General features: G+C 47.9%; 8 protein-coding genes across 8 annotated transcripts; 5 read left to right on the top strand and 3 right to left on the bottom strand.

Annotated features, from left to right (window-relative positions):
- Positions 1-220: 220 nt before the first annotated feature.
- FTJAE_12689 (TPR Domain containing protein) lies at positions 221-3,412 on the top strand (the record flags this gene model as incomplete). The annotated part of the gene is made up of 1 exon (XM_037345760.1): positions 221-3,412. The coding sequence occupies one exon, from the start codon at positions 221-223 to the stop codon at positions 3,410-3,412; it is 3,192 nt and encodes a 1,063-aa protein (XP_037200277.1).
- Positions 3,413-3,551: 139 nt separating this feature from the next.
- On the bottom strand, positions 3,552-4,537 carry FTJAE_12688 (uncharacterized protein; the record flags this gene model as incomplete). Its single annotated transcript, XM_037345759.1, has 2 exons — positions 3,552-4,363; positions 4,420-4,537. 2 exons carry the CDS (start codon positions 4,535-4,537, stop codon positions 3,552-3,554), a joined length of 930 nt encoding a protein of 309 aa, XP_037200276.1.
- A 1,070-nt stretch (positions 4,538-5,607) lies between these two features.
- FTJAE_12687 (uncharacterized protein) lies at positions 5,608-6,713 on the top strand (the record flags this gene model as incomplete). Its single annotated transcript, XM_037345758.1, has 2 exons — positions 5,608-6,183; positions 6,240-6,713. The coding sequence occupies 2 exons, from the start codon at positions 5,608-5,610 to the stop codon at positions 6,711-6,713; spliced, it is 1,050 nt and encodes a 349-aa protein (XP_037200275.1).
- Positions 6,714-7,601: 888 nt separating this feature from the next.
- FTJAE_12686 (heterokaryon incompatibility het-6) lies at positions 7,602-8,294 on the top strand (the record flags this gene model as incomplete). The annotated part of the gene is made up of 1 exon (XM_037345757.1): positions 7,602-8,294. One exon carries the CDS (start codon positions 7,602-7,604, stop codon positions 8,292-8,294), a length of 693 nt encoding a protein of 230 aa, XP_037200274.1.
- A 580-nt stretch (positions 8,295-8,874) lies between these two features.
- FTJAE_12685 (uncharacterized protein) lies at positions 8,875-9,269 on the bottom strand (the record flags this gene model as incomplete). The annotated part of the gene is made up of 2 exons (XM_037345756.1): positions 8,875-9,048; positions 9,102-9,269. The coding sequence occupies 2 exons, from the start codon at positions 9,267-9,269 to the stop codon at positions 8,875-8,877; spliced, it is 342 nt and encodes a 113-aa protein (XP_037200273.1).
- A 581-nt stretch (positions 9,270-9,850) lies between these two features.
- On the top strand, positions 9,851-11,821 carry FTJAE_12684 (heterokaryon incompatibility 6 OR allele; the record flags this gene model as incomplete). The annotated part of the gene is made up of 1 exon (XM_037345755.1): positions 9,851-11,821. The coding sequence occupies one exon, from the start codon at positions 9,851-9,853 to the stop codon at positions 11,819-11,821; it is 1,971 nt and encodes a 656-aa protein (XP_037200272.1).
- Positions 11,822-12,266: 445 nt separating this feature from the next.
- Positions 12,267-12,953, top strand: FTJAE_12683 (uncharacterized protein; the record flags this gene model as incomplete). Its single annotated transcript, XM_037345754.1, has 1 exon — positions 12,267-12,953. One exon carries the CDS (start codon positions 12,267-12,269, stop codon positions 12,951-12,953), a length of 687 nt encoding a protein of 228 aa, XP_037200271.1.
- A 293-nt stretch (positions 12,954-13,246) lies between these two features.
- FTJAE_12682 (uncharacterized protein) lies at positions 13,247-13,861 on the bottom strand (the record flags this gene model as incomplete). Its single annotated transcript, XM_037345753.1, has 1 exon — positions 13,247-13,861. The coding sequence occupies one exon, from the start codon at positions 13,859-13,861 to the stop codon at positions 13,247-13,249; it is 615 nt and encodes a 204-aa protein (XP_037200270.1).
- Between the last annotated feature and the right edge of the window lie 3,257 nt (positions 13,862-17,118).

Raw genomic sequence — 17,118 nt, 5'->3', positions numbered from 1 at the left:
CAATAAAACTGCCATCAACCACCACCATACAATCTTTTCGCTGATCCATTTACAAGGTGCCCCCATCCTTTGATCCCCTGCAGATCTTCTTTATCTTCCTTTTAAAGTCTATCGTTCGTAGTCATAAATCATTGCACTACCAGCAACATGTCTGCTTCTTTACAACTTGAAGGTTGCTCTATATTTTCATCCCCGCTTGGCCTCTTAAGCTAACTCAACAATGACAGTCTCAGGGAGTTCTGATGAAGCCAGTCAACTAGATCAGCAAATTGCTCTTCTAATGTCTTATGAGCCTGAAGACGCAAACGAGCACGTGTTCATTGGTCAGCAGTATGCCACCGTTGCCGAAGGCTTCCTGGATCTGTGGCAGTCAAGCTCTGACGAAACATACCTCGAGAAGGCCAGGCGAGCACTTGCCAAGGGTATCGAGCTTGTTCGGTCAGGGGCAGAAATGCTCCCCTCGAGTGGCGAAGAGGGTGAAGAGATGGAATTTTGGGCTCTTGCAGCACAAATGGCAACCTCGATGTTCCAAAGCTTCTCCGATTCTACGGCCTTGGACCAGGCGATTTCCTACTATATGAGAGCACTTGAAGCGGCAAACGACGAAGGGGAGATTCATGGTGCTGTTCTTTTGAATCTAGCCAACTGTCTTATTGAGAGGGCCGAACGTGAGGATTCTGCAGAAAACGCCTCGAGGGACATCAATCGAGCCATTCAGAATGGCCAAAGTGCGATTGCCGCTCTTGGGCGTAATCCTATTTGCCTGAGCGACGTCTCAACCATGTTCCTAACTCGGTTCGAGAAGCGAGGAGATTTCAATGACCTGGATGAAGCCACAAAGTTATCCAAAGAAGCAATGGACAATACTAGTCCCGAAGACACGTCCATTTCCTCGAGACAGTCCAACTTCGCACAATGCCTTAGGTACCAATTTCAACGGACTGGAGGCCTTGATTATCTTCACCAAGCCATAGAGTTACTCACAAAGGCAAAGGAATCCTCTTCCTCAGCTACTGCTCCAACACGTGCTAAGATTCTCGGTAACCTTTCTATGGCTCTCAATCTTCGTTATGAGTCACTTGGTACCAACTCAGATCTCTTGGACGCAATTCGGATTTCCTCAGCTGCCCTGCAAATCGACGGCCTGGAAACGGAGGGCTTAGTGTACCCAGTGATTCTTAGTAATCTTGCCTCCTACCACCAATCATATCACCAAGCCTTCCCAGACAACAACAGTATCGACAGTGCCATCAGCCTTGCTGAGCTTGCAGTAGAAGCTCTCAAAGACAACCCTATGCGGTGGGGCAGGTGTCTTTACAATCTTGCGACCATGTTGGATGAAAAATCAAAAACAACATCCGGGTTAAGCGAAACGGCACGAGATGAGCTCGTTGAGAGATCCATCGGATACCTCGAGCAATCGACAGCAGCACAGAATCTGGACCAGTCATTGCTAGCAATGCAAAACGACTTCTGGAGCAGGCTGTTGCATGAAAAATATCAACGTCTTGGTTCTCAGAATCAAGACTTGTTAGATACAGCAATTTCCAAGGCCGCCGCCGCCGTTCAGGCCTCCAGCGAATTACAAGACAACCGAGGTGACTTCTTAGTTCAGTTGGCGGATCTACACCAATCGAAATTTGAGAAGTCTGGTATCGAGCAGAGCTTTGATGCCGCTTTGCAAGCTCTTGAAGAATGTTCAAATATGAAGGCGGCTCGGACTCTCACGCGTATCACTTCGTGCCATCGGGCTGCATTGTTGTGTGCAAGTAAGAAGCAGTTCGTCAAGGCTGCCAGGTTTGCGGGAATCGGAGTGAATATGATGCCAAATTTGGTATATTGTGCTCTCGAAAAAGACAGCCAACTACAGGCCTTGCAAAATACCTCAGGTCTGTCTAATTTGGCTGCCGCTTTAGCCCTTGAAGCTGGCGCTACTCCTGGCGAAGCCATGGAGCTTTTGGAGGCTGGTCGAGGCATCGTTGCCAAGCGATCCACAGACTTTGCACAGGGCCTTGATTCCTCAAAGCTCGACGATAGAGGTCGGCAGCTTCTGGAGACTTATCGGCAATTGAAACGGAGAATCGAAGCGCCGATGAGTGGCGATTTCCTCGGAGATGAATACCCCTCGACTTTGACCGACAGCACCTCTCGCCGTCTGGAAGATGCAAGCTCTGCTGCCAACATTGAGGAACGACTCAAGACCAACTATGGATTTGATGTAAACCCACAATTGACAGAGAATTGCATCATCGGGATAGCCTCGACATCACCAATCGTGGCATTTGTGTTAACTGAGTTCCGAAGCAGCGCTCTCATTGCGACAGGGTCCGGGATTCAGGTGCTGGACCTACCGGACTTGAAACTCCACGAATGTACAGAGTATTACGCAACTATGCAAATGCCAGTGGAAGATGCGCTACACAGTCTCAAATTCAACAATTTTTTTGAAATCAACGAAAATCTCAAGAGATTACTGATCTGGCTATGGGATGTCGCTGTTTTGCCCGTACTGAGGCATTTGGGCTGTTACACTCCAGAAGCTCCATTGCCTACTACGCAACTCGCGAGAATTCATTGGCTAACTTCGAATATCATGGGCCTGATGCCTCTTCATGCAGCAGGCCATCATGATGATGACTCAACAAACAACGCCATAAGCCATGTCATGTCGAGCTATACTACCACCATTCTATCCTTACGCCATTCAATCCGTGTAATGGAAAATTTGACATTATCGAAGCCTCTCAGTCAATCCAAGATGGCCATCATAGGGATGACAAAGACTCCAGGCCCGTGGCCCGATTTTGACAAGGTGCCTGATCACCTGAAAGCCGTGAGGCAGTTCATTACAGATGAAAGCAACACGACATACCGGGAGAACTGCACATGTTCCGATGCCCTTGATGCACTTTGCGCGTCCCAAATGGCACATATAGTCTGCCACGGTATCTCACAAAGGAACCCATCCAACAGCTCGCTCATTCTTTGCAGAAAAGAGCACTCCGAGCCGAGTGGAGAATCTGAGGTTGTGCAAGATCCTCTCAGTGTCAGGCAGATTGCTAGCAGAGGATCCCGGAACTCTTTCTTGGCGTACCTGGCAGCTTGCCAGACAGCTGACAAGATAGCAACGGGCGTATTGGAGGAAAATATTCACATTGTGGGTGCTTTTCAGTTGTTGGGGTATGCGAATACTATTGGCACTCTATGGGAGGTCGAAGAAAAGGCATCTGTCATATTTGCAACCGAGTTCTATGCATCTCTGGCTCGTCGAGCTCAGATGTGTAGTCAAAGCAATAGTCATTATCCAGCAGACATGGTTGCTACGGCATTTCATGACGCGACGATATTTCTTCGGCTGCAAGATCCTGAATTTGTAATTACTTGGGGACCAATGGTACACTTTGGTCCTTGAAAATGATTACAATAGCAGAAAAGGAAATCGAAATGAATACGCTTTCAAGAAACAAGGCTTCTCTTTCACACCTTACTTTGCAGACACACAGTCCTCAAGCATCTACATAGTTTTATCACTTTATCCCATTTCCCTCTCATCATAGACTATCAAGCCATTTCGGGTCAGGTGGTAGCTCAGGCCTATTAGCCACCAACTTGATGGCCATTCCTAACTCTGCGGCCATATTGTCAAGGTCCTCTGGCGGTATAGTGCCGATCTCTGATGTCCAAGCAATGTACCTTAGCGACGGGAATAATTCCTTGTTAGTGAGCAATGCCTTGATCAGTTTGTAATCATTAGGAAGTAATATTGCTTCTGGGTCACAGTCCTCATCAAGTTCCTCATCAAGTTCCTCATCTGACCAACATGGACTAATATCCTGCAGGAACAGAACCTTGAGGTTGGGCGGGATATGATCTTTGAGCATTTGCAAGAAGTCGAGATCATTCTCAAACCAATACGGACCAAACAATGCTCTAGGAGGAATAGCGAGATATTGCAGGGCTGTCAAGTCCGCGAATTTCATGCCCGGATTGTTGAAGCAAAGGGGATCCATACAATCCCACCACAGTTCGAGTATTTGGAGACTGCTCTTGCACGGCTGGAGGAGCTCGGAGAAATCTGGGGGATCTGAACGTGCTGATACTTCGAAAGGATGATGAAACTCCAGATGCCTGAGCGACTTTGCGTTCTTGAGGAATTTGTTTAGAACCTCGTATGAATAGTCGGGGGCATGAAGGTAAAAGGAGTCGAGATTCTCAAAAGGGAGAGGTCGGACAGATGGCCGTCCGAATTCACGAATGCGGACTTTCTGCAGTTTGAGAGTTGTGAGGCTTGGGTGGAAGAGCAGTGGAATATCATTCAAGATCATCCCGTATGTTTCGCGAGGATTATCCTGTATGAAATTCACTGGGCAAATAGTTAGCTGTCGCCATTTCATCCGGCATCGCGACAGCTGAGCTTACGTGTCTTCAATTTCGGTTTGGCAACCATGCGACTGTTCAATTCTGTCTTGCGTCCTTCATCCAGCCGTGAAAGCGCGCTTGTACGGAATCTCAAGTTGAGGCCTTCTAGGTTTGGCATGTCGAGGAACAAGAGTTTCCGGAGATATTCCGCGTCTAATTCATTGACATTGAAGTGGCTGATGGTGGTAAGGTCCTCAGGGTGGTGGTATAAGTCTCAGTACACGTCTTTTGTGTTTTCGTGATGGTCATCCTTCTGTATTTGACCTTGGGTGTCTTTGGCGCCCTTGGCTTCTTGGCAGTTGCTTTCGCTTTGCTTGTTTTCATGGCTGATGGATTTGAAGATATTGAGAATGGATGGGGAATGTATGTGGCTGTTGACCTGCTTTTCCAATCTTTCGACGCGGGTTTGATTGGGTAGGGATCAGAGGCGGGTTCATCATCTCTCGACGCGTGGAGAAAATCATTCGCCCTAAAAGTGATGACATAATCTCAACTTTCTAACCAGATGTGACTTAGTTCGCTTCCGGACGAGACACAGAGATCTGGCCAATCACCAATAGTTAACCTGCAAGCCTGACGGCAACCAAGAGATGTCACCAGTCTGCCTTGCACTTTGCTTCCGGCGCATGCCTTATTCGTTGGCCGGGCAAGTAAAGTCACACCAGAAGAAATGCTACGAACTAGGCACTCTCATCGATCACAACAGGCCTGGGCCATAAATCAGCTCATGCACTATAACGTGATACTGTACAGAAACTGGGCAAGTCTGTTAATCAAGAATGGAAATGCAAAAGAAACCTAATAAGCCTTCGCTAGAGAGCCTAGCAATGGAAAATTCATCTGCCATTACGACATAGTGGAGGTCGGGAGTCATGTCGAAATGACCCTATTGGATGATACGTGAGTTCCCTTTGCATTTTGATGCACACAGCCCCAGCCTGGTTTTGCACTTCTCACCAGAGTCTTCAGCTTTCAAGCGCCACGCTTACGTGGCAACAGCAAGTATAGAACATAAAAGGCTGCCAGTCCCTTCGTCACCTATACTTAACTCCAGTGAGGCGCGGGATTTAAGTATCAGCTGTCAGGTCAATCAACCCATAATAACACTCTTATAATCCAAGTTCAGACAGCATATTAGCCACCTATACGATTGCCCACGATTGGCTTGGCACATCTACCTTCTTCATTATGACAGAATGGAATATTATCAAGATCGAAAAGTTCGACTACCCTACCTCATGGTTCACGGATACTGAGCCTCCAGATTGGGGCTTGTGGGATTTATGCTTCTTTAAGATCATATCTAGTTACCTGGGCGAGCCTGTTCAATATGCTCATCTCATTGACACTGAATGTAGCGTTGAAAATTCAGCGATTCTCAACTGTACGGAAACATGTTCTAAGGAAGAGGAACTGTTCAAGAATCCTGAAAACCTATGGAATTGTGTGATGTTGGCAACACTGGCCGTCCAGACAGTTGATCGAAATGATACAGTACAACCGGGAAATGAAAGTGAAGCAAACAATATCTTCAACTTTGGTTCCCTAGAGGACTTCCATCAGTTACGAGTTCTCGACACGTTACGTGGCTGTCTATGGGAGTCATGCTCGACCTTTGACGATGGAAAATGTGTGCCTGCTTTCGGTCCTTTTCAGTCGACGAATGTGACTGCAGATACTATCATCGAGTTTGGAAATGTCCTCAATAACAGCTACTGTGAGGGGGTCGATTTTCAGATTGACGCTGATATAACAGGTCCAGGTGTAAGTACCTTTGCCATAATCCCATTATCTCGTTTTAATGCTGACCACTTTTGCAGGTGCTTCTATCTTCTATCATCCAGTCAATTATGGGTCTTTGCTGCTCCTTTCTCTTTCTCGTTCTGGCGCTTCCGCTTCCGGTATTGTTAAGATTTGATAAGAAAAGTCTATGGAAAGCCTATCGCCGCCCAACAGGACCTAAACGTTACGTCAGAATTTGGAAACGTTTATTCACTGCCATTAGCTCGATCCTGGTTGACCTTCAGGAAGCGCAAGCCCTCTATTCCTGTGTCCTTTCTGTTGCAGAAATTGTAACATTCAGCAATTACACGAGCATATCTGAGAGCATGCCAGTTTTAAACTACGTTGCGAACCTGAGGGTCTCTCAAGGTATTGTAGCAGCCAGCTTCTTTTCGCTGTTACTTACCCAGGCTCTGCTCCAGCTAGTAACTATAGCAACGGGCTATGGACCTGTTCTTTATGGTGGTAGACTGGGCTTTGACATTAGTCATTCGATATCATCAAAGCGTTGATGCTGCGTCGTATTGGAAGCGCCACAAGCCTCAAGTTCTCGTCCAAGCATGTGGAAACAACCCAGGACCAATGGCATATTGCAGAAGTCAGTCTGATATTTATTTTCAAGCAAGGGATTACATGACAGAGAGTTATAGCCTTGTTCACTTTATAGATGTCATGGCATCTGGCCTTGTGTTCTTGTTCATTCTTCGGTGGCTCAACCGTATTTACTGTCAACGTCTGCGCTTGGACCCCCATTCAAGCCCGAGAATACTCAATGTCCTTAAGAGAATATATGCCGCAGTTTGGTTGGTCATTGGGTTAAGGTCTATCCCTATTTTCATGACCAATGTCCTTACTACCCAAGCTCTCTTAAGGTTGTATAACACTCTGTATCGATCTTCGACAGGCTCGGAATCGTGGTCATTTGGACAGCTAGTAGCAATTACTGTTTGGCTTCCGCTGCTTTCAAAGTTTACCTAATTCTTGATTTGTGAGTATCTACATCAGGTCGATTACATATCATTCTTGCTAACGCGGGGTAGTTGGAGTTGCAGCAGTCACTCAGACAAGGATTGATAAAGGATTTGAGGTGAGAGATCGGGAGATAGAGCAAGTTGAATCTGATAATTAGCTGGTAGCTTCTATAGCCTGGAAGAAATACTGCAAAAATAATTTCTTATCACGAAGGCATGGCGCTCTTGTCAATCGTCGATATTGATCACAACTCACTCACCTGAGGTAAACTAAGGTGTCCCTTGTCAGCGGAGCGAGACCCCGCTAATGCTTATTCCTTGGTGCAGCATAAGGTACCAATGCATTTCAGGCATCAGCTCAGCCTCCATCTGCTCACTGTGGTAGTGCGCGTCTTACTCACTGTTGTACAGCTCTGAAAAACGGCAAAAATGGCAGAGAAGGCTCTTGCTATTGACTATAGCTCCCTTGCGCCAACGACCGAGATTCGCATACTTACCCTCAAGCATGGAAAAGGTGATGATCCGATTGCATGCAACCTCCAACCTGCGATGCGAGATGGAGCCGAATACCATGCTCTCTCATATGAATGGGAAGACGAAAGCAAGAATGATCCTTTCGTCACCATCGATAACCGTCAAGTTCAAATTCGCATGAATCTCTTTGAGGCCCTGAAGAACATAAGAAAGCCAACGGAAGATCTACGGCTCTGGGTGGATGCAATATGTATCAACCAGTCAGATGTTCAAGAGAAGAGCCGGCAAGTCGCCATGATGGGCGAGATATTTACAGAAGCAGTCGGTGTAATATCATGGCTCGGTCCTGTCAGAGACGACAGTGACTTGGCGATGTATGCCATGAGATTCAACGAAAGACCAGACTCAGACTCACGGGAGTTGAAGGCCTTACTTTCCCTCTGTCATCGAAGATACTGGCGCCGAGTCTGGATCATACAAGAACTCTACCTCGCAAAAAGCTACGTAGTATGGTGCGGCCACAAATCCGTCTCCGACAGCAAGTGGGAGACATCCCTCGTGAGCCTGAACTCGGCGTACGACACGTACGGCGATGACTTTACACAAAGCCCAGCGAACCAACACTCGATGGCCCGGTTGTGCCGCTGAAGCGAGATCAACACTTTGCATCGGTGGCTATCCGTATGTAAGCTCGCGGATTTTCAATGCACCAAGGAGCAGGATATTGTTTATGCGCTTCTGGATATTTCGACGGATTACAAGAGAGCCAAGGATAGTTTCAAGGTTGACTACTCAAAGACACCGCGTCAGGTCTTTTTGGAGCTTTTGTGTGTGAGAAGTCTTCTTTCTTCGTGGCGCCGTGGAGATGAGAAGCGCTGGCTGGAACTTGCGCAAAGAATGAAGCTGGACATGGATGAGAATCTGAGGAGGTCGGTATCTGAGGTCTTGGTGGCTCAAGGATGGCCAAAAGGTTCAATGCTTGGCTGACTACATAGAGAATAAGGACACAGCATTCTTTCTCATTATTCACACTTCTGCCTAAAAGGCCATTACAATAAAAACAGGTCTTGAGCTATGAGAATTCTGTTATAAATTTTCATGTTCATGTATCATGCAAGCATCTAAACAGCAATTTCCGTTCGCCATTTAGAAATCTATTTCATGACTAGATAAGTAGGTTCCTTGCTATCAGAAATAGCAGCATGGCATAACGTGTCTATACTATGAATCAAGGCTCCACGAGAACATTGTAATCGGGTCTTGCAGGGTTATCCCCCAATACCGCCTCTCTATACTTCTTGTTCCAATCTTGGAAAGCTTCGTTATCTCCATGTTGGAGTGCCTGGTCGTACGCAGCCTTTGCTGCTTGGTAACCCCTCAGGGCCGCGTGGTAGCCAGGCGCCTGTCTTCTGGTCAGTGACACGTCCTTTTTGTATAAGGCTTGTGGAGACTTACATTCTGAACAGACCATACATTGAACACTTGGCCATTGGTGATCCCGGCATATTCCTCTTGCTTGAAACCGGACTCGGCACGTTCTTTTTCGCTGGTAGCGTGGTTGTAGGCCTGCTGGAGTCTCTGCTTGCTGTCTTGGATGCGTTGTTGACTGGCGGGATCGGACATTGTGATATGATTGGTGATAAGGTGCAATGAAGGATTAGAAATATGAGTTGGTGAGTGAGATGGGATGGAGATTGAAGAGCGAAGAGAGTGAATTTATAGACAAAAGTTGTGTCTTTGCCGTGTCTTTCGCTGACGTATGTCAAGATGGCAATCCTGCGGCTAATGTAACTAACTAGAGTCCTTTTTGTTGAAAACGATGATTTATTCCAGATCTATTATCAGATCAACAGGATAGTCGCGACTATGTAAGCTAGTCGATGTATGTCTCAGCTTCAGCTGCAATCTCACCGCCGATCGCAAGGCCTTTCAAGATTTAGCGTCATACTGCTATCCTATCAAACCTATCCACGAAGAAGCGCAATAGCTCAACAAAATGGCGATGGAAGAAGAATGAATGTTATGCGGCAATTTACGAGACTTGAAACTTGATTGTGATATCAATTAGCTGCGTGGTAAGTTACGCTGTCTCAGCTTGTCAGCGTGGCGTTGGCGCTATTGACGTTTGCTGTACAGTGAGGTCAGTACCCCGCCTCAACATCCGTGCTGACCTTGATGATCTATCAAACTCAATCGAGCTCATCATGGACCAGTTCCAGGCTTTTGACTATGGCTCGGTGGAACTACGGACAGCGTCAACCGAGATCCGGCTGCTAGATCTTTACCCCTCACAGGGTTTGGTCGATAGCCGTCTGATCGGACGTCTACACACAAGCTCCATTGAAAGCCCATCACCATACGTCGCTCTCTCGTATGTTTGGGGCCTAGGCAATAAAACACAATCAATTCAGATATCAAACTCGAGTGACGATGAATCGGTTTTCATACCTATCACGGGGTCGCTGGAGACGGCACTACGACATTTCCGCACGCCAGACGAGGTGATAACTCTATGGATTGACCAGATCTGTATCAACCAGGCAGACAATAAAGAAAAAGGCCAGCAGGTCGCGATGATGGGGAGAATCTACTCATCTGCGACACAAGTGCTAGTATGGCTTGGTCCAGCTCAAGATGGCTCAGACGGATTGATGGAAGCATGGCAAGACATTGGCCAGAAGTCTCGAGAGTTCGGACTGGAGGGCTACATGAATCCACAGAGTTACTACCTCATATCAGCATTGGCGAGAAGCAAAGACCCTTCTGATGAGACTGCTATGAGCTTCCAGAGCTTGTTGGCGAGTACTGTTGAGACCTTTGCTCCTTTGCTAAAGGAAATGCTGCTGAAGAAATGGTTTGAGAGACCGTACTTTTCACGAGTCTGGATCATCCAGGAGTTTTGTCTGTGTCCTGATACCATCTTCGTGTGCGGTTCCAAGACGATACCCGTAGACTTTGTCAAATTCGCGGTACTGCTGCTTCAAACCGCGATAGGCAACATGCCACAGGGCGACTATGAGCAGCTTCAACCGCCCGAGATGCCATTGGAGCGACTATCCGAAGTATCTTCTGAACCAACAGCACGGCTGTTTGGCTGTCGCTCACGTCATCAGAAGCATAAAGATGACGAGCTGTACATGTTGTTGCGCAGGCTATTCGTTGAGCTTGAGACGAATGCGACGGTGCATCGTGATCGCATCTTTGCCCTTCTTGGTCTCGCTGCTGATGCTGAGATGCTTGGGATCGAGCCGGACTATGAGGGAAGCACCGAGCTTATCCTAACACAGACTGCACGCACGCTGATTGAGAAGAGTGGTCGTGTGGAGCTTTTATGCTACTCCCAGTTTCCCAAACTTGATGAGCTTTCACATCTACCATCATGGGTTCCTGACTGGCGATCTAACTTAAGTCGTTCGTTCTATACCATAAACGAGCGCATGGACAAGCATCTATTTGCGTCGTTTGGACACGACAGCGTGGTTGAGGTCATTCAACACCCAAATAACAAGCCGGAAATTCTAGGACTTCATGGCTATACTGTTGATGTGATCGAGGAGGTTGCCGAGGGCGATGGTTGGGCGGACATGAGTTGGGATTATGAGAGATATCTTAGCTATATGGCCCAAGTAGACGAGCTATGGCAATGTTCCATGGACAAGACTAGCATGATCCACGGCGAAGCAACTCAGGAGCGGAAAGCAGAGGCACGATGGCGTGTACCTATCGGAGACATCTACTGGACTTGGGAAGGGGACCAGCAGCGAGCCAAACCGGAGGTAGCAAAGTTTCACGAGCAGTTTCTGCAGGAACTCAAGCTCTTCGACGACATGACCAAACTGGCAGCTGCAGGTGAAGACGTTTCAGAGAAACTCCTGCAATGGGAGGAGGAACATCGTGGCGCAGAGACAAAGCATAACTATCGTGAGAGTATGAGGAAGATGCAGGGCAAGCGACCGTTCCTCACAAAAATGGGATACCTAGGCATGGGTCCTGTGGAGGGCAAATCTGGTGATGCCGTTGTCGTTTTTTGCGGTGGACGAATTCCTTTTGTACTGCGTCCTGTTGGAGGGTCGAGCGAGCTTGGTAAGTTCGTGTATATCGGCGAGGCATACTGCGATCGTGTCATGGATGGGGAAGCTATAAACAAGGAGAAACAGACTTTCTGGCTTACTTGAGTATGGTTCAACTCATCCTATATATCTTGAGACAAACATTCAATGTCCCCTTCATTTGCTAGTTCCTGCCCCCTCTCGCTCGAATATATCTCTTCTTGGAATTATGTTGTGGATCACGACGCGCTAGTGGCTTCTCAACCTGCTATCTTTGGTCTAGCTAAACCCTCAGCCATGGCGCCGATGTCGGCTAACAGCCTAACTTAGATCCTATGAGTCTTGCTGCGCGATATAGGGAATGAGTCAAGTTCGTCAAAGAAAACAGCCAGCAGAGACAGTAGTTACTTGGCTCCAACTTTGTTGTGCTCTTAAGCATAAAAGCGGCCAAGGTACGGTATCTTCCTTGAGGTTCCTCTTTCTTATCATCTTTGGTCCTGCGTCTACTCAACCACTTTCATTTTAGCTCTCAGTATTGCGAGGTGTGCTTCAGCCGCAAGGTCTCGTCAAGATGGCGTTGAATCAACCAGAGAACCCAGACTTCATCCAGATCAAAACCACTCTCACGAAGCTACCATACCCACCATTGGCGGAACGCCCGACAGTAAGAACCAAGCGTCTTGTTCTCAAACCATTCTATCAAGATGCTGCAAAAGACCTGTTCCCCATGCGCGCCCAAAAAGAGGTCATGATGTGGACATCGCAAGGCGCGCCAGACCAGAATCTTGAGGAAACCCAGAAGTGGGCTGCACAAAGATTACCGCCTCACGACGATACCAACCTCTATTATGTGATCAGTCTCGTTGAAACAGGCGAAGTCATCGGAGCTGGTGGCACTTACAGACGAGAGTGTGAACTGGGCTGGCCGGCGATTGGATATGCGTTCCGGAAGGAGGCTTGGGGGAAGGGCTACGCTACCGAGTTCCTTGTTGCGTTTATGAAGATTTGGTGGGAACTTCCTCGAGCGGAGTATTCCATCGCGGTGGATAGGAGTACATTGAGTGAGGAGGAGATAGTGGCCAGCGTGAATGGAACTATTACGGAACGATGCGCTGCGGAGACGATCAAAGAGAATGGGGCAAGTAAGCGTGTCTTGGAAAAGTCTGGGTACACGTGGGTTAAGGAATGGAGAAATGAGGAGAAGAATTGGTCGATCTATGGATGGGTTACAACCGCTGCGCAACTGCCATCAAATTAGTCATGAAGCAAAAGCAGGATTCGTGTTGTTGTGACTTGGGGCGTCTAGAATTGAGCAGCAGCGAGACAAAATACGGGAGCGTCAATAGTTTTGTTTATTGGAGGAGAGCGACTAAATAGACTAATGACTGTTGGTATTTGTCTATGAGGCTATATAACAGTCATGACACGACTGATCCAGTCTCCAGGCCATCCGCGCCAGCTAAAGTAAGAGATTGTCCGAGCAAGATGCAAACTTGATATAATAGAGAGTAATCTTAAGGAAAGAAGTTGACGTCGTGAGACACGCGGTGTTCATCGGCTCCAGACAGTCGAAGGACCAGCCCCGCCCTCATGTGTATCCTCATGATCACCAGCAGGAGGAGTGACCAAAGCCTGCTCTTCATCATGCTCATCGTGAAATTCCGGTCGCCCATGACAATGCGGGCAAGGCTGAGGCGAGCTCGACACAAAATCCCCAACGAGCTCCTTCACAATATCCTTCATCTGACTTGTCCTAAACAGCACAAGCAGCGCCAGATAAAAATGCAGAAACATGTTGAACATCAATGGTGTCGAGGAGTAAGCCACCAGAAAAGTCTCTCCAGTGTCCTGCCACCGGTTATGCGTCCAGGTGAAACTAAGCGTCAAGAGTGACAAAATGCCCATCAACAAATCGGCGACGAGACAGTTTAACGGGTCGGTGATAGGCGTGGCGAAAGTCGCTTTGAGATGTGCGCCTTGACGATGGAGGCGTTTCATGGTGAAGCCGAAGATGGCGGAGAAGATGAGGAGGATGAAGGTGAAGAATGCGACGGGTCGGACCATGATGCAGAAGCGGACGAAGTTGAGGGGAAGACCGACGGCTGCTGAGAAGAGGAGGAAGTCCCTGGTGGGATGGAAGACTGCGGCTGAGTTGATGGCTGTCATTTTGGGCTGTATTTTGATTCTGCGGTGTAATAGTTGTATGTTGCGATGAGATGCAATAATATCAGCATTAGAGGGAGAATCGAATACTTATACCTAGAGTCTCGGACAGACTTAGAGATGCACTGCCTTGATGATATGTATCATCTCGGAGGAATAATGGCTACGGCCTGCGTGTCACCTTCCACCACATCCGCTCGGTATTCTCAAACACAAGGCAAGTCGATTGATCGGCGTCTTCTAGGCAGTGATTCTGTCACCGATCAGAATCCTTTAAGGCAGCAGCGTAAGCACTACCATGCACAGCGATTTTATGCACCACTAAGCTGGCCTAATTAGGCTAAGACAGTAACTGACTAAGCGCATAAAGCACACGATCGCAGGGCGTTAATAATTTTGGAACATTTCTATTGGCTGTGCAACAAGAGTTATGCAAAGTCTGCCTGATCTTCAGTCTTGCATTTGCCTGCCAATGCAGAGCCCCGCGACAGCGCCTCATGCTATTTATAGCCCCCATCAACACTACTTGGTTAGATACCCTAGAGTCTAAGGAAATTGCAGAATTATTCACGGATTTTTCTCTAGCCAACATGAACAATGTTCAAGTCGCGATCCATCGACCTATTTAGATACCAGCGCTCATGAAGACTTGGTAATTGGTTGCTTGCGCGCATTTGTTCCTGACATCCTCAAGAAAACCAAGTCCTAGACAGAATCGCTTTCGTGCGCAGCGCAGTTGATATGGTTTCAACATTGGCGCCTTCAAGGTCATGCTGTGACGAGAGAGTATACAGTGGCCGTGAGCAACGCGCTCACCGCGACAGTATTGTTCTGAGTTCGACTGATAGTTGAGGAAGGAAAATGCGCACACCAGTCGCTCAATCGACATACTAGGTATTGCGGGTTGCTGCAAGCATGCTTTGAGGATCATGTTGTTACTTTCTGACACTAGAGGAAGCAAATAGAAATATGTAACAAAAAACTGAGGCTCTGTATAACACAACTCGACATGTTGGCCGCAGAGGTTGGCTTATGCTGTCCTTCGGAAATCAGAATAGCAATATCTTTGTACATTTTACACAGGACAGCACAACGTCGGCTTACTCATATTGTGCTTGTGGCTTTGGCCTCTTTTACCATACGTAGCGGCGGACAAGCTCCTTTCACGGCAATTCGTAAAGCAGAGCAAGTGGGATATCGCCATATACGCATGGAAGGCCCAAGTTTCCATCCCCATTCGCCGCAGTCCGCTGTCTGTGCGCCGTATCTCCGGCTCCGGCTCTCCGTTCCGACACGTGCGGACTCTGCACAGATGCTGGAAAGCAGTTACGAGATGCACGGACTACTTACATTTACCACTCGAGCTTCTAAGGGGGTTCCGAGATTTCGAAACGACTTGACATGAACATAGGATAAGCAAAGTTACAGTGCGCCGCGACTGGAGTTGAGTTTTGGGGGACAGACATGTCATGGACTGGAAGCTATTGGCTTAGCAATCAGATGGAACCTCAATTAGCACTAGCATCGGGGTACAAGGAAAGAAATAGATAAGATCACCCAGCAACTCATGCAATAAAATATATCTTAGCAACGGGACTCCGTATAATACAAGGCACTGCGCAAGTTTCGATCGCCATTGAGCTAATGACAATGCGCTGTTCGCCGAACCAATCGCAACATTATGAACCAAACAGCCTACATCTCAAGTTTTATGTATCAGAAAGCTCTCTTGACTCTGCACTCATGAATCAGGATCGCATTAATCACCCTGCAGCGTGACACAATTCGACCGACCAGTGGCCGTTTTAGTGCGCCGCCTCAACTCAAAGATCTGGGCGCGCTGGAATGGCCCCGGGCTGATCCCCGCCTGTTCCCCGAGGGCACTAATTCCATAGTGCGCCAGCCTAGGCCTGGAGCTGCAGGGCTGGTCAGTGGCTGTCTGGGCCAAGGGTCTGTGTGTTCTGAATGCGGTAGGAATGTCTTTTACAATGGCGGCCGCCAGATCTACAACCTAAGCCCTATAACAAATCCGTCCATCTCTAGACATTAGCCACAGAGTATTAGCTTTGACGAATGTACTCTACGCCATAAGATAGAGCTTTCTGTCGTTATCTCAACAAACCCAGGCTGCTAAATCCGAGGTTTTCCTAAAGCCGTTCTCGACCCGGTCTATAGGCAGAGACCCCTGGAGGTGATATAGGTACATCATCTCTTCTGCCGCGCTAAGCCTGTCCCAAAGGCCTGGACGGAACTGACGGCATGCATTGAAGATCTGGCCCTCGTGGTTTGATGCGATCTAGTGTTACAGGCACTGTTTCTTCAATTGTTCACACGCGACATGTTTTATCAAGGCGCGCTTCCCCAGTATCTACATTCCGTTCATCTGCATCGCAGAGATAAGAACAGCGTAAATGCGCTATATTTTAGTGCGCCTGCTCCCGGACCTAGTCAGCACTAGGTAATCAACAAGTGAGGCTAACATTGGATCCCGCTGTTGCTTTTTCCAGCGCCTGCCCGTGCGCTTTACGGTTTGAGCAAGGGTTGAAATTATATCACTTTCAGAGTGGGATGAACCAAGCCCGCCGAGTCAACTTTGCAGACGGGATGAGTACCCCGAGTAGATCCTTGTCCCCGTCAGCACTACCCCATCCATCCCACCAAGCAATAGGAAGCAAACGCCCAAATGCCGGGTTTCAAGCCCCCTCCTCACAAGCATTGGCTCGCCTCTCCGGAATGTATGGGCCCCCCCTCCTAATTATGCTTTCATGCTATCTGCAAGCCCATGACTCTCTGCAAAGTTTAAATTCCCTTGGGGGACTAACGCGTCCGTTTATGAAACGCCCGATGCGACCGCCCTTGTGCCTCGACGCTTCGAGTATTAAGATCTGTCGATCTGTAATTCCCTGGCTCCCGTCCCTTGATTCCGCAAAAAGTCTGCCATGTAATCCATTCTTCTTCACTTGAACCCTTTTACTTCATGTCTGACTGCGCAGTTGCGATAAGCGAAAAATGACTGTCGAGGGCCTTCTCGAGCAATATCAGGGCCATATTGTGCCAAAGGCCTACAATGCGGGTTACCTCGCGCTCAGCTACCTCATCAGTTTGGTGGGGGCTGCTTCGACGCTTGAATTGATCAATCGGAGATCATGGTTTAACGGCATTTCGAATCAGTATGTTACCATCGCCAAGCGAGAAACACTGTCAAGAGGGTTTGCTAATACAGATGCATTAGTCTGATACTATGTTCATCCGCAATCACC

This window comes from Fusarium tjaetaba (genome assembly GCF_013396195.1).
Source record: "Fusarium tjaetaba strain NRRL 66243 chromosome Unknown NRRL66243_c0000354, whole genome shotgun sequence".
Lineage (NCBI taxonomy): Eukaryota > Fungi > Ascomycota > Sordariomycetes > Hypocreales > Nectriaceae > Fusarium > Fusarium tjaetaba.
Note: the sequence above shows the minus strand (reverse complement) of the source record. Positions and strands in the feature narration are given on the sequence as shown.